This window comes from Alternaria triticimaculans (genome assembly GCF_023758025.1).
Source record: "Alternaria triticimaculans strain BMP 0046 chromosome Unknown scaffold_26, whole genome shotgun sequence".
NCBI classification, from domain to species: domain Eukaryota; kingdom Fungi; phylum Ascomycota; class Dothideomycetes; order Pleosporales; family Pleosporaceae; genus Alternaria; species Alternaria triticimaculans.
This window is the reverse complement of record NW_026055983.1, coordinates 152,686-167,185: the sequence shown is the minus strand read 5'-3', so window position 1 is coordinate 167,185 and position 14,500 is coordinate 152,686. Positions and strand designations below refer to the sequence as shown.

Here is a 14,500-nt window from a genome sequence, read left to right as displayed (position 1 = left end):
CCATCACTATCGCCAATGCATTCTTTTGTATGTCTTAGCCTTGTAAGAAACACTGTGTCATCCCTGCCTGCAAACTTACATCTACACAAGCTGTCGTATAGTTCTTGGAAACGAACCATGACGTTCATGGGAGTACCTGAACGTGATTGTTTTCGTACATCTTTTATTCAGCACATGTCTCACTCCAGCCAATCCTATCAATAGCACAGTGAATCAGATTCTACGAGCCCTCTTCATGGGTACCTGCGATAGCTCTCCACTCTTCTTGAACATGCCATCTCAGCATGGGCAGCTGGTATATAGCCCGAAGGCTTGAGCCAGCTCTTTTCACTGGCTCACTTGACAACAGTGATGATAGTGACAACAACACCAATGATAGTGCCAACGACTCCAACGACGGGCGCGTACTCCTTCACATAGTTGAAACATGTATTCGTCTGATCATGCGTTGCCGCGGTATTGTTGGTATTCGAGGCTATTGTTTGGGTGTGGAAAGAATGAATGCCGGAGGTCGGAGGCTCGGTGTGGTCGCGAGGCGGTAGGACGTGCGTAGGCAGAGTGGAATCAGTGTTAACCAGCTGAGGTAGTCGAGAGTCGTTCTTAGGTAAATTAGATAATCCAGTTCCTTTATCGACTTGTTCTACAGCTGTATTGCCGGTGGAGAGGGACATTGCGATGCAATGCGACGCAGTACTTGGCCTACTCAAGTTGGGTCCCGTTAGCGTGGCGTCATGGTCCATAGAGCCGTTGTTGGGGTTGTTGGAGGCCAGGGGAAAGCTACGTACGTTGGTAGAAGTAGGACCTAATATGTGTTGCAGTGCGCAGAACAGAAAGGTCTTCCAGAGTCAGGTATACTTCGCCCTGCGATATGGCCGAGAAAAGCCTGCTCTTGTTTTCTCAAGAGCATTTGTCGGGCACTGGAAAGTCCATATATATATACTACTGATAGTACATGATGGTCAATCCGGACGCCTCTTCCTCTAACTGAAAGCAGCTGAAGAGATCGCACACCCTGACCAGGCCTATTGCGAACCGGTCAGTTATACTTCAAACCAACCAGAAGTCCGCTGCGAGCGATATGTTGAATGTGAGAATCGCAAGCACAGATCCAAGTTGAGGTACCCAGGAGAGCCATAACAACCGACCAGGATGCAGTCTCGAGGCGGAACCGGGGTATGGACCCGGGGTATGAACGGACGCATGGCTCCGGCGTCTCATGTGCAGGCAGTGTGGGGATTCGTGTATACGACCAAAGCTCTTCGCTAGGAGACCGTTCAGGCCCAAGTAGCTAGCAGAGAATAATGGATGTACGGGGCACTGCAGCGAACCAGGATATGGTTTCAAGCTTCGCAATCTCATGTGGAGTATGTGGGTTCTAGAGGGTAGGACGGGTAGAACGCCCAAGCCACGGTTCTAGAGGGCAGGACGGGTAGAACTCCCAAGCCACATCCCAATCGCGATGAATTGCTCACCCTCCTTTAGCGTGCGGGTGGTGCCCTAGCCTCGTGAAACAGCAGCGGCAGCGTCATGGCTCGCAGTTGAGTTCCGGCTGAGATGACGAGCTGACTGGTGAGGTATGCCGTGGTTGGCTGTCGTGGCTGTACACCAGTGCCTAGACACCTGCGGAAAAAGTGTTGCTCATCCACAACAGCCAGGGGCCATACCCCGGTTCCGTGTCGAAACTGCAGCCTAGTCGACTGCTGTGTCCCGTATGTACATCCATCGTTCTCGGCTGGTTAGCTTTCCTGTCTCGTACTCCTGCGTGCGGTTGGACACTCGCCACGCCGCTGCGTTGCACCGACAATCATGCGTGTTATGACCGGGGCGCTGGGTCTGAAGAGACGCCTCGTCCCTTAGGAGGTGTGATCCGAGAGTACATGCCTTGTTGGTCTGCATTCGCTACATCCGTGGTGGTAAAAGAAGAACACCGTCGCGTCGCGGCGACGCCTGACAACTGACCGGTATGTCCTGACGTCATTCCTTCTAAACCCTCACAACAACCGCGCGATTCCGCAGCCGACATCGCCATCATCAACACGCGCCACTGTTGACTCTGTGAGAATGAGCAATTCAATATAGATGTCGCAGAGGCGTATACACCGTTTTCTGATCAACATGTCCGTGCTAAACGGACCGCCATCACCGCCCGCCCAATGCACTGACTCAGGCGACGTGATGCTACCGCAATGATTGACGGATTTAATTGCCGAACCCTCGCATCTCTATCGCCGATTCAATTTCCATACTAATTCACTCCATTTTCGCGCAAACCCCTCTCTTTTCAACGTATTTTTTCCTGTCGCTACAACACCGTTATTCGTTGAGTACTTGCGCCATGGCCACTCGCGGCACCAACGACTCACAACCTCAAGAAACATCGCGATCTGACACCTCAGTAACACTGCAGGATAGCCATGAGGTGCCATCTTGGTATGCGCATAACTCGTTTATCCTAACTGGCTACCGGCCCGTTACAAAATCCGTCCCCCTCTGCCTTCGCAGCCTGCTCCAACTGCACAACGAGACCGTAAACATCTACACGCACCTCATTCCCGGCATCTTCGTTCTTCTAGCCAGCTACTCTTTCGATCGCTACTTCAACGCGCGATTTCCCCAAGCAACATGGACTGATCAACTCGTCTTCCGCATCTTTCTTACCGCCTCCGTAGTCTGCTTTGGTATATCGGCGGCGTATCATACTCTGATATGCCATTCAGAAGGGTATGCGAGTCTCTGGGTTAAAGCAGATTATGTCGCAATCATAGGGCAGATTGTAGGATCATTTATACCTGGTATCTACTTTGGATTCTACTGCGAACCAGGGTTACAGAAGCTATACTGGTCAATGGTAGGTTGTATATGAACTATGGGGATGGGATGTTGTATGACTGAACTAACCCTTCTAGATCATTACACTTGGGTCACTGACGGCAACCACGGTCATCAACCCCAGTCTTCACGGACCGAAATGGAAGACCTTACGCTTATCAACATTCATCGCAACGGGCTTTTCGGCGTTTGCGCCGATCTTGCATGGCGTGTCAATCTTCGGCCATGATCAGCTTGATAAGCAGACTGGCCTGCGTTATTACTACCTCGAGGGTATCTTGATACTAATTGGAGTTGTATTCTATGCGGTAAGGCTAGCATGTTCATCGATACGTCTTCTTTCTCGAGACCGAACTTTCGTTGACTGGTACAATAGACTCACTTCCCAGAATCTTGGAGACCGAAGAGATACGATATCTGGGGCGCATCACATCAGCTATTCCACGTATTTATCGTTCTCAGCGCTGTGGCACATTGGTACGGTGTGATGAGCGCTATGGAGTGGAATTACGTGAATCAGCGCTGTCAGTGGTCCTGAAGCCCGACGTGCTCAATTAGCCGCGTACTACAAGACCCTCTCTCACCCTCAACACATATGCCACTCTTACATATCCTCTATACATACTACTATGCCGGACGTCGTCGTCAAAACTGCCAAACAAAAAAGTAAAGACGAACGGACATAGCAAGACTCGAACTTGCATGTCCCGCATCACAGCCACCCAGCGGAGCTGAGTCAATAAGCTTAAAGCTGTATAAGCTTGGAGCATGTAGCTATGCTCGCCGGGCGCCCGGCAACGAACTAGAGGGTAGCTAGAGGTTGCTGGGCGGCGTGTAGCTACTGTGTGCGGGCGCCTTACCATTAGGCCATGTGTCCTGTGTGGGTTTTGATAAGAGACCGCGGAAATGATGGGTATGTGTAGAAGGAAAGTAGACGGGTGAGAGAGTTAGTGGCGTTGCAGAGTAGTAATGACACAGTTCTTTTATCTTATCCCTATATTCATCTGTATATAGTGCACCTTCTTTCTCAAGACATATACCGTCCTCTCTAGTTAGCCACTATTATACCTTCACCGCCTAGCTCTCGCCATCAAAACCAACAAAAAGAACCCCAATCCGAACACAGTAAGACTCGAACTTACATATCCCGCATCATCAACCGCCCAGCAGGACCAATAAGCCAGCGTTTCCGCCGTCTCACCTAACCTACCAGGATGTGCATCACGAAATAGCCCAGCAAGGTCAGTTCCAACGGTAGCGACTCATTTCCCCAATCTCACCAGACTTCTCGCACGCCCAACAACCAGCCTTCTTTGTTATATTCAATGGAGAACAGAACCTCTAGGGTTGCCCCCAGTCGGCCCTTTACTCCGGGACGAGAAAGCTGGTGCTTGATCAGAGCTAGAACCGGCCCCGTGCCGGAACTACGTTGGGCGTGCGTTCGCTAGGTTCTTGTGTTGCGGGTGCTGTACCGACTAGCCATGTGTCCTGTGTGGGTTGTTGATGAGGTGACGAGGGGATGGTGGATATATGTGAGGGAAGAGTGGGATAGGGTAAGTGTTGAAGGTGGTCAAACTATACATTCTGAAATCAATCCAGGAACTCACTCTATCCCGTGAACCCAATCATAACCTACACGTCCTCATTATCCACATCCCTGCTCATCGTATCATCCTCCCCCTAACCCACGCACCAAACCCGCCCTCATCAACGCTCTTGCTAAATGCAATCCAAAACGCCTGTTTTTCACTCACGGGGCTCGCACACCTCTCCACCATCGCTTTCACATTAACTTCCTGCAACCCCTTAATCGCCATGACCTGCTCCACCCACTCTAGATCCACGCCGCCGAAATCGCCGTTGCCGCCTAGCCACTCGTTCTTCATGCGGAGCATGGTGTCGAAATCAGAGGGTGTGATGGGGGTGATGGCGTCCCAGCCGTGGTCTGGTTTGCCGGATATGACGTTGAGGTTTAGGGTGCGGAGGGAGATTGGAGGAACTGCTTCGGAACTATCATCGTCGGAGGGAGCAGAGGGTGTAGCGAGGTATTCGCATAGACTTGCCCATTCTGCGCGGTCGAATTCCTTGCTGTATGGCAATGCCTTCTTTGTTACACTGATATGACGTATGGACGCTCGGCTTCTGGGTGTCAGATCGGAGAGGAAGGGGACGGCCGCTTCGATGCTGGTGTGGAAGGCGAAGGTGTAGGTTGAGTAGAGGATTTTGCTGGCTTCGGCGTGGATTTGCTGGTTTAGGGATAGGAGAGAGGGGACGGTGTAGCGGAGGTGCGATGTGTAGGGCGAGAGGAGGACGCGGTAGGTTGTTGGTGTTGTGGTAGTTAAGAAGGGACCTGTGGGATTGTTAGTATGTAATCAACGATGCCGTTGGGAAGCAGTATCCTAGGCTATCCTTCTAGGTTTACTCCAAGAGTGTAAACGTACCGGTTCTGATGTGGTATGTACTCCTTCGTCTCCACGTCTTCGGGCCTTGTGACCCTAGCCATGGATCCATGGTTCGTACGCTTAACGTACAAGCATCATTGTTCGTGTCATCTGAGAGGTAGGTATGGAAGTCGGGGATCAAGTTCGCGACTGACGTTCCGTTTCCGGTCGTTGGGGTCGTTGAGGGTAGAAGCAGGTACTCGTATATCATGAGACGGATCTCGAAAGGAAGGCGAAGCAACGGCGAGGCTGGAAGAGCGTCGGCTTGGTAGGATGTTGACTCCATGGTAGAAGTTTGCCAGTTGTTGGATTTGGCGCGATACGAACGAAGAGTGAAAAAGGTGTAAAACGTGTCGTGTCGCTTCAAGATACTGTGTGCTCTTCCTTCTTGAAGTACAGTCGTCCGCGTTTCTCAGCTTACGCACTCGATCGGTGTATCGCTGCAGCCAACAACACGTCTTCCCAATCTCCAGCTGATCAAATCCTCAGCCAGTTAAACGCGACAAGACACTCCCCAATCGACAAGACTCGACTCAAAAAGAAAAGACGCAGTCAATCAGCGCACAACGTAGACGCAACGTGGTTTTGCTTGTGTACCCGACAGACCATCAAGGTGTTGCGAATTGGACGCTTGAAAACAAACGCGTGCACTCGCCAAAAGATAAATTCCGGCCAGCACCATGATGACCTTGACGCATTCGCCGAGGCAGCTTTGCCGGAAAGGGTAAGATGCCAGATTGCTATCCTTGCAACGGCTTAGTCGTGGATCATGGCGCCGGTAGCGCGCCCGGGCGTAGATAGATGGATCACGTTCCGAGACCGTTATCGTTGATATTGGCGGCGGTGAGCAATATCGGCAGCGTTGATTTGACATTTGACACATGTGCCGGTGCCTGTATCGCTGTATGTGATTATTGATCGCGCTCTTTGTCAATTTCTAATCTCAGTCAGGTACCGAGGTAGTCTTGTCTGGAAACTTCCAAAGCAAGGGCGTCGATGCAAGCAGCGATGTCTGTACACCGCGACAACGCATAACGACATCCCGCAAAATCTCTCGTCATATCGAATGAGAAAAGCCTGCTATCGCGCAAGACCCTGATAACGTGAACGCACGCCGTTCCAAGGCCGGCCGACCCGCGATCACTTGCATAAACTGCTTTCTATCGGCCCTTTCGGAAACGACTCGGAATACATGCCCTGGCCTGAGCGCAGTGTGTCATAGCGCGCGCGATGGTCAGGAGAAGAGAATTTCCTTGCTAAGGCCCTGCAAAGGCTCCAAGTTTGCGTCAATGTTGCATGCGCGAGCAAACCTCGGGAGATGTTGAAAGAAAAAAAGTGGACATAGGATCGCCGGTTTCTCGGCGGCCAGGAAACGGTACGTACCTGCATTTGCTAGGCCCGACCCTATGCCAAGCATTCAACCTAAGTACTGTTAAGCTACGACAAGCACGACATGAGTTCACCATCAACGTCAAGAGAAGCGCAGTCTTGCGTCATGTTCAACGATATGCATTGCTCAGCTGTAGCAGCCCAACTGTGAACGCCATCGAGCTACCTAGATTTGCTCTTTGCCCCCCAAGTTCCCTAACCCATACCCTAATACAGTAGTTTCCCTTTCTCAAAGTACCGGAGAAAAGGGAAACCAAGCCAACTACAAGCAAAATCCAGAACAAAACAAGAATCTTTTTGAGTTTATCCCTCCCTTGCGGATTTACAAAACGCCTCGCGACTGAGCACGTAAGTGGACCCAATTGGATTGTGACATGGAACCTTGGAAAAAGAGAGGATGCAAGCGGAGAGGAACAAGAGGAGAAGAAAGGAGATTGTCATAATACAAAATCTGAGGCCTGTCAAGCGTATCATGGAAACATGCTTTTCGTGCCATCAGCCAACTCAAAGTGGACGTGAGAAAGAAAACAATGACCCCGTGTCGTACCAGCTCACGATGATGATATGACTAGGCCATATTCCTCTTAACAACGCGTCAAGCCTCTCAATCGTCCTGTATTTGCAGAATACGAAGCCTAGTGCTGGCCATAGTTTCCGCCCCAACCTCCGCGGTTGTAGCTGCCACCGCCATATCCTCCGCCAAAGCCGCCGTAGTTGCCGTAGCCACTCTGCTGCTGGTGGTTGCCAGAGTTCTGGTGGCCTAGACCACCGAGACCACCGAGACCACCGTACTGGCTGTTGCCGAGGTGGCTCGGGTAGTTGCCATAACCTTGCTGGGAGTGTTGGGGACCGCTCTGTCCTGGAGTGCTTTGGTTGGCAGAGCCGGGGCGACCAGGCTGAGCACCAAGAGCCGCTGGGCTGGGTCCGCCACTCTTGTAGTCGTTGGAGGGCTTCAGGGCGTCATCGTTGAACCCTTGGCTACCCTGCTGACCGTAGGAACTCTGGTGGAAGTTTCCTGGTCGGGTAATGGTATCGGGAATGGCGCCGAATGCAGCAGCGCCGGCAGTGGCGCTGGGGTTCTGAGAAGCTCCAGAGGCTGAGCGACCGTAGTCGCCGAAGCCTGCGCCCATACCGCTACCGCGATCATGCAAGGAGGAAGCGCCGAAGCCGCCTGCATTGGCGGGGGACGAAGAGTGCTGGTCGAATGAAGCTTGAGGAGACATGCCGTAGTGAGGCTGGTTGTACATGCCACCCTTTCCAAACGAACCATAGCCGGCTCCTCCCTGACCATAACCACCGAATTGGTTCACGTAGTTAGCGTAGTAGGGGCTTCCATAGTACGGGTGACTGTATGGGTAGCCTGCGTTGTGCGCGTTGTGCGCGTGCTGGCCTTGAGCGGCATGTCCTTGTTGGCCAGCCATGGCGGCGGGGTTGGGAGTGTTGTGTCCGCTGTTCTGAGCATCGCCGTAACGGCTCTGAGTCTACAATTGTGTTAGTATACGTTGGGAGAATATAAAGAGTTCTGTCTTAGCTGCTGTCCTTACTCTGCCCGTGTCATGTGCCATCTCTGCCCAAAGTTTCTCATTCACATGAGATGGTTCAGATTGGTCGGCATGATTATCGGTTTTGAGTTTGGCGAGCTGTTTCAGACCTTGAGCGAGTGCACTTACCTGTGGGATTTGGCTCTGCGAATAAGCAGAGTCAGGTCCAGAGCCAAAGGCACTGCCAGTGCGCTGCTGAGCAGAACCAGCCTCCTGCTGGCTTTGTGCGATGGGCTGACCGTAGCTTCCATAGTAATTCTGGTATTGCGCGCGTTGTTCGGCAGTGAGGTAGTTGGAGGGGTAACCGTCTGGGGCAGACGAGAAGGCACCAGGCTGTGACGGGGCCTGGCTTTGTTGGCCGGGGTAGTCGTAATTCTGCGATTGCGAGTGGTTCGACTGCGGGATCTGCTGGCCGAATGGATCGTATGGCTTCTGCGGCGGGGCGGAGGCCTCTGATTGACCATACCTAGCAAACTGGTTGTATGGCTGGTTCGACTGAGATCCTTGGTTCTGCATAGCCTGAGATGCAAGCGGGTTCGAGGGAGACTGCTGTAGGCCGGGCTGATGTTGGGGCACAGGAGGCAGTCCAGGGGCCTGCTTTGGTGTAGGAGCGGCCTCCTGTTGAGGGGCATCTTGAGATGCTTGGCGGGGAGCGGGAGGTAGGGAAGCCCTGGGCTGCGCGACAGGAGAGTGTTGGGGCGGCTGAGTCCTCGTCTCCGCCTCTTCCCTGTCTTCGTCGACATCTGGATCCGAGCCGTCGCCCAATCCCATGCTACCGAATTGGACTGCTGCCCTGTCCACGGCGCGGTCTCCAGGCATGACCACGGCCTCCTGCTGCTCCATCAACCTCCTCTGGTAGCTTGCGCTTCGGTTCGGGGTTCCAGAAGTCGCCTTCAATGCGGTGGTTTGGAATCCTCCAATGGCGGGGCGACCGATGGGTGCCTGTGTAGGACCGTTCAAGGGGGTCGCTACAGCACTTCCAACATCCTTCGAGCTTGCGACAGTGCTGAAAGCTGTCTCCGTCTTGGGTGGAATGGACGTGTCAGGCAGGTGCTCAACATTCTCTTGCGTAAGTTGATCTCCGGAAGGTGTGAGGGTGACGTCAGGGGCACCATCCACACTCTTGTCCGGCGTCATCTTGGACGTATCTTCGGCGGTGATGGGCGGTGTCTGTACAGCCTCATCTGCAACTGGGGGTATAGGCAGTTCTTCTGCTTGCACGGCAGGCTCTTGGGCAACTTGGTGCGCGGGCGTCTCGTCGGGTACTTGTGAGGGCACTTCGGGGGCAGCAGCGGCGGCGGGCTTCGGAGCTGCCTTGGGGACTGCGGGGACGGGCTTGGGTGCAGCAAACATGCTCGCCCAAGTCTTCTTCGCGGCTGTCATGGTAGCCTCCACGACAGGCTTTATGGCTTCGGGGGTCGCTTCAGGCGCGTGTACGGTCTCGTCGTCCTGTTTGGTCTCCTTGGACTCTTCTGGCACTGTGGGCGTGTCCCATGCAGCGGACTCGGTAGTCGGGACTGATCCAGCAGCCGTACGAGGTCCACCGGCGGCGCCTCCACGACCGCCACGAATTCCACCGCGACCACGATCAGTGCCTCGTCCGCCACGGCCGCCGCGACCGCTGTCGACTCCACGACGGGCTCCGTCGGGCCGGCCACGCAGGCTGGACGCGCCATCGAGGGGGACGTTCTCCTTGGCCTTGGAGCGGGACCTGTCCTTTGCTTTCTTTGGGACTTCTGAGAATTGTGAGACGGCGCCTGCAGTGGTTAGTAATGTAATCACGTGCGTGTAAGTCGTATATGCAGTCGCTTACCCTCACTGATCTTCTCGATGGTGGTCTGCAGGTCGCCGTCAGATTCTTCGATTGCGAGGACGAGATCGGCGTCGGTCCAGTCGGGGAATAGCTCCTTCAGTGTGGATAGCTGTGACTGGTAGCGCTTCTTAAGCTCGCCCAGTTCGCCCTGGTCTGCCGATGTGTCAACGTTGGAGGACGCGCTGTCGCCGTTGGTCTTTCTGGGGCCCCGGGAGCCGTATGATGCCCTGCCGCCGCGGGCAGAGCTCCTGCCTCGCGCAGGCCGAGTTTGTGCTTCAGACATTGGATGTGTGTGATGTGTGGGCAAGCCGCGGGGGACTTATTTGGTGTGTGTATGTGTGGGCGGATTGGTGGGCAGGCGAGGTGATGATGTAGAGGGAAGGTAAAGTTGGGGAACAGCTAGAGGAAGCGACCACGTCGGCTTGGCGCTAGAGCTTCCAATGGCTGAGGACGCGGCAGGGTCGCGTTGACTGGGGCTGGAGCAGGCTGGCGGGTGTGCAGATGCGAGGGGAGGGCTGAAGGGCAATTGGTCTACGAATAGCAAGAGTGCCTGTCCCAGCCTGCCGTGATGCGCGCGTTAACCTGTCACGTGCGCTCCCGTCGGGCCTGGTCCACTCTCGTCATCGCCTCACTCCACCACCGACCGATCAGACGCCGCCCACGACTGCGACACCAACACGCAGCCATGCAGTCTTCCGCAAGCAAACGCGTACTGAGCACCCTCGCCTCCAAGATCCACCCACAGCTGCCCCTCACCCCGCGCGAGAGTCAGCAGCTCCTCTCGTTGCTGACCAATTCCTTCCGCGCCCACCTCGACCACGCCCACCCCCTCGCACCTGCCGAGAGCAACCCAAAGAAATCGACACGAGAGTTGACCATCAGCTATGGCCAACGCAATCCCTCCGCGAACCGCGCGACGTCCTCGTATGAGTCAGCGACTCAGCACATCGACTCCATCTTGACCAACCCTCTGTTTGCAGTCAAACCCCGTCGGAGAGGCTCAAGGTCTGCTGCTTCCGACATACTGAGAGAGCCCATCGTCTGGTTTGTCGACGAAATAGCTGCAGGTTCTGCCACTCTACCAAAGGCAGCCATGTGCTTCGAGCTCCTCGAGAAGACCACGGGCCAAACCTCGCCACTCAAGGATGGTAGATCATCCGCAACTGTACTCGCCGAATGGCTCCGAACCAGCGGCTCGGACACCTCGAAGCAATTCCTCGACATGTCCATCTTGAAGACCGGACGTGGCAGTAAATTCCTAGACAAGTTGGTGGCTCTCTTCGTGGCTGAAGGCGAGACTACCGCGCTCTGGCGCTGGTTCATCCGGCCAAACGAACAACGCGTCAAGGAGACTGGACTAGACGTGGCACGGATAGCGACCTTCAGACAACAACTACTGGCCAAGATGGTCGTATTCGCGGCAGACAACAGCTTAGCCAGCGGTCTAGCTACGTTCATGCAAGCCTTCCGCCTCGTGGAGAATGCCGGACACGAAGCAGCTTACGATATCCTAAGATCCGCGGGTGGCCACCTCGTGAACCGGATCATCTCCAATACCGACGATATGCTCGAACCCGAGATGTATCAGTCGTTCCTACTGTCAACACCACGGTGGCTAGGGGAATGGAGTCCAGCAGTCGAGTCAATGCTCTGGCTACATCACCCTTCGACGCCCAGCACGGGTCCTGGACTTCATTTCGTCCAAAATCCTGCCGGCGCCATCAGATTCGTTGAAGCATCCCGGAGTCGGCGGAATTTCCTTGTTCAGCTCTGCCTAGGGACCGCTCGGCAGCTGATGGAACAAGAGAATTTTGCTGAAGCGCAGACCGTGATGCAGTTCACAAAAGACCACTTCGCTGATGTTGTTCTACCGAAAGAAGCAGTCATTGAGCAGCCAAAGGAAGAATCGAGGAAAGCACGGAGGGAACAGGAGAATCTGCGGTTGCTGGATCGCCTAGTCCTGACTTAATGATTCCTTCATTCCATCAATTGTAAATAGCCGCGACTGGTTCGCAGGTATTTTTGGGCGGGCAACCCGAAGATTCCATGATTACTTATGTTTGTGTATAGGCCTTATGGTAGCGCACCGGGGGTCGGGTCTGGGCGTGCGGGGGAACGCCTACAACTCGCGTCACATCACGCAAACACACGAACTCACGATCATAATGATCCGCAAACATGCGAAGACATGATGTAATAAATCTCACGATCGATTCATTTCCATGAGCTGATCTAAATAAGTCTCTTGTTGACTTTTGGTATCGCTAAAAACAAAATATCGAAATATGCCGTATCATCGTGATCTCATCGCCCCGCTCTATGCCTTGAGCTCACCACCGTCGGTCTCCTCTGGCCAGACATCGTAGCCGAAGGTGTCCTTCATGTTGACGAAACGAGTGTGTCGTCCCTTGGCGACCTCCTCGACGGCGTCAAAGTCGGCCTTGCTCAGCTCGGGAATAAGCCAGTTGCTCTCAATACGCTTAGGAGTGGAGCTCTTGGGCAGAACAACGTAGCCGCGCTGGAGACCCCAAGCAAGCAGAACTTGCGCGAGGTCGTAGCCGCTTCGCTCGGCAACTTCGTTGAGCTTGGGGTTGGTGCGGACCTTCTCGCCGGTGCTGGGGACCTGGTTCTGGGAGCCGAGCGGGGAGTAGGCGGCGACGAGAATGTCGTTTTCCTGGCAGTACTTGACGAGATCGGTGTTGGGGAGGAAGGGGTGGACTTCGATCTGGTTGATCATGGGCTTGACCTTGGCGATGCTGAGCAGCTTCTTCAGGCCGGGGATGGTCCAGTTGGAAACTCCGATGGCCTTGGCCTTGCCCGAGTTGTAAATCTCCTCCATGGCGCGCCATGTTGGCTCCGGGTTCTCGGTGAGGTCCTTCTTGATGATGTATTTGCCGTCGGCGCCCAGCTTGGGCATGTGGTTGTCGTCACTCTCCGCGGCAATGGGCCAGTGGACGAGGAACGCGTCAATGTAGTCGACGCCCAGGTTCTTCAGCGAAGACTCAAAACTCCACTTGACCTCCGCGGGCTCGTGCAGGTGGTTCCATACTTTTGTGACGATGAAAAGGTCCTCGCGCTTGACGTTGGTGTTTTCCTTGAGGAAGTCGCGGACGGCCTCGCCAACTTCGCCCTCGTTCTGGTAGAACCATGCGCAGTCGAGATGGCGGTAGCCGGTCTTGAGCGCGGTCATGACGGCGGCGTAGGTCTCGCCCGATGCGCCCTCGCTGGCGAAGGTGCCGAATCCGACGGCTGGCATGATGACGCCATTGGAAAGCTTGAACGTCTTCTCGTTCTGGAGGGGAGCCATATTTGCGGTGTTTGTAATTCTTGAAGTTTGAAAATGTGTCTTGAAAATGTAGAGTCAAGATGAAAGTGGTCAAGTAAGTTTTGAGATGATTTATTCAGCGGCAACAGCGCGTGCTGGGACTGTGAAGCTACATATATCCAGCGTAACCTTGGTTGGTCTGAAATCTCTTCGCTCTTTCATCATCGCCCATCTGCTCGGACAGTCCCCAACCACGCTGCCGGCCGTGACCTCAGACCGAGAGATTCCGATCGCAGAAGCATCTCGCAGGCATCGGTCCCATTGCGAAAAAACTCCATAATAGTCCCATCCAACAGTTTCACGTAGACCCTCAGAGTAGGCCGTCAGCAGCAGCGATGACGTCGACGGTGGACTCAGGGTCCACAGCACGGGCCGAGCGCTGCCATTTTGATTGCTGGCGCGGAAGTTTTGCCGACCTGAGCTTCGTACAGGTGAAAATGTGGAACGATGTAGTCCCAATAGTCGTGCGGCTCTGCCGTTGTCAGCCACTCGTTTAAGCAGATCACTAGCTGCCTTCGCCCTAATTCGGCGAGCCGCGGTTACCTCGCCCCACCCATCCTTCGTCACTCCCACATGCTGCTGCAAGTACCGCCGCGACTGTCTGCACGCTGCCTGCACCATCTACACTCTGCTACACTCGCTTCTACGGATTCCCACATGTCGCATACTTGGTGTATGCACGCCAACCGCCTTTGACAGGCGGTGTACCGTGCCTTATCTTCCGGCCGCGCTCTGCCTCCGGTCAAATGAGGCTCTGCGCTAAGCTTTCACGGCTTCGGCCAAGGGTATACAACGCGCATTCCAGGTGTTGTGGCGACTCACAGCACTACGCTGCTATCGGTCCCCAGTTTTCGGCGATAATACGGCGGTGACGGTATCCAGTTCTCATTCTCTGGTTCAGCAAACTTCTCCACTAGTGCTGCTATGCACGGCCACTACAGCAGTGTAATGATGTCGCGCTGTGGGTACAGAGGTACTTGTTGAACGCTCACAGTGCCAGAACGTGGTTGGTGTCACCGGCCTGAATCGGGATAGCGAAAAGCTCCTGCGAAACTTTCCAGAAGAGATTGGCGAATGATGATGGCATCTGGGGTTCATGGACGTCGCTGCCTGTCACTGTGACGAGTGATGTGATATATAGCCCCTCCCCCAGAGGACCCTG

General features: G+C 54.4%; 4 protein-coding genes across 4 annotated transcripts; 1 reads left to right on the top strand and 3 right to left on the bottom strand.

Moving 5' to 3' along the window:
- Positions 1 to 4,490: 4,490 nt before the first annotated feature.
- Positions 4,491 to 5,556, bottom strand: J4E78_010065 (uncharacterized protein; the record flags this gene model as incomplete). The annotated part of the gene is made up of 3 exons (XM_049370647.1): positions 4,491 to 5,179; positions 5,271 to 5,315; positions 5,361 to 5,556. 3 exons carry the CDS (start codon positions 5,554 to 5,556, stop codon positions 4,491 to 4,493), a joined length of 930 nt encoding a protein of 309 aa, XP_049217669.1.
- Positions 5,557 to 7,294: 1,738 nt separating this feature from the next.
- J4E78_010064 (uncharacterized protein) lies at positions 7,295 to 10,296 on the bottom strand (the record flags this gene model as incomplete). The annotated part of the gene is made up of 3 exons (XM_049370646.1): positions 7,295 to 8,140; positions 8,330 to 9,957; positions 10,014 to 10,296. 3 exons carry the CDS (start codon positions 10,294 to 10,296, stop codon positions 7,295 to 7,297), a joined length of 2,757 nt encoding a protein of 918 aa, XP_049217668.1.
- A 402-nt stretch (positions 10,297 to 10,698) lies between these two features.
- J4E78_010063 (uncharacterized protein) lies at positions 10,699 to 11,982 on the top strand (the record flags this gene model as incomplete). Its single annotated transcript, XM_049370645.1, has 1 exon — positions 10,699 to 11,982. One exon carries the CDS (start codon positions 10,699 to 10,701, stop codon positions 11,980 to 11,982), a length of 1,284 nt encoding a protein of 427 aa, XP_049217667.1.
- A 348-nt stretch (positions 11,983 to 12,330) lies between these two features.
- Positions 12,331 to 13,320, bottom strand: GLD2 (Glycerol 2-dehydrogenase (NADP(+)); the record flags this gene model as incomplete). Its single annotated transcript, XM_049370644.1, has 1 exon — positions 12,331 to 13,320. One exon carries the CDS (start codon positions 13,318 to 13,320, stop codon positions 12,331 to 12,333), a length of 990 nt encoding a protein of 329 aa, XP_049217666.1.
- Positions 13,321 to 14,500: the final 1,180 nt, after the last annotated feature.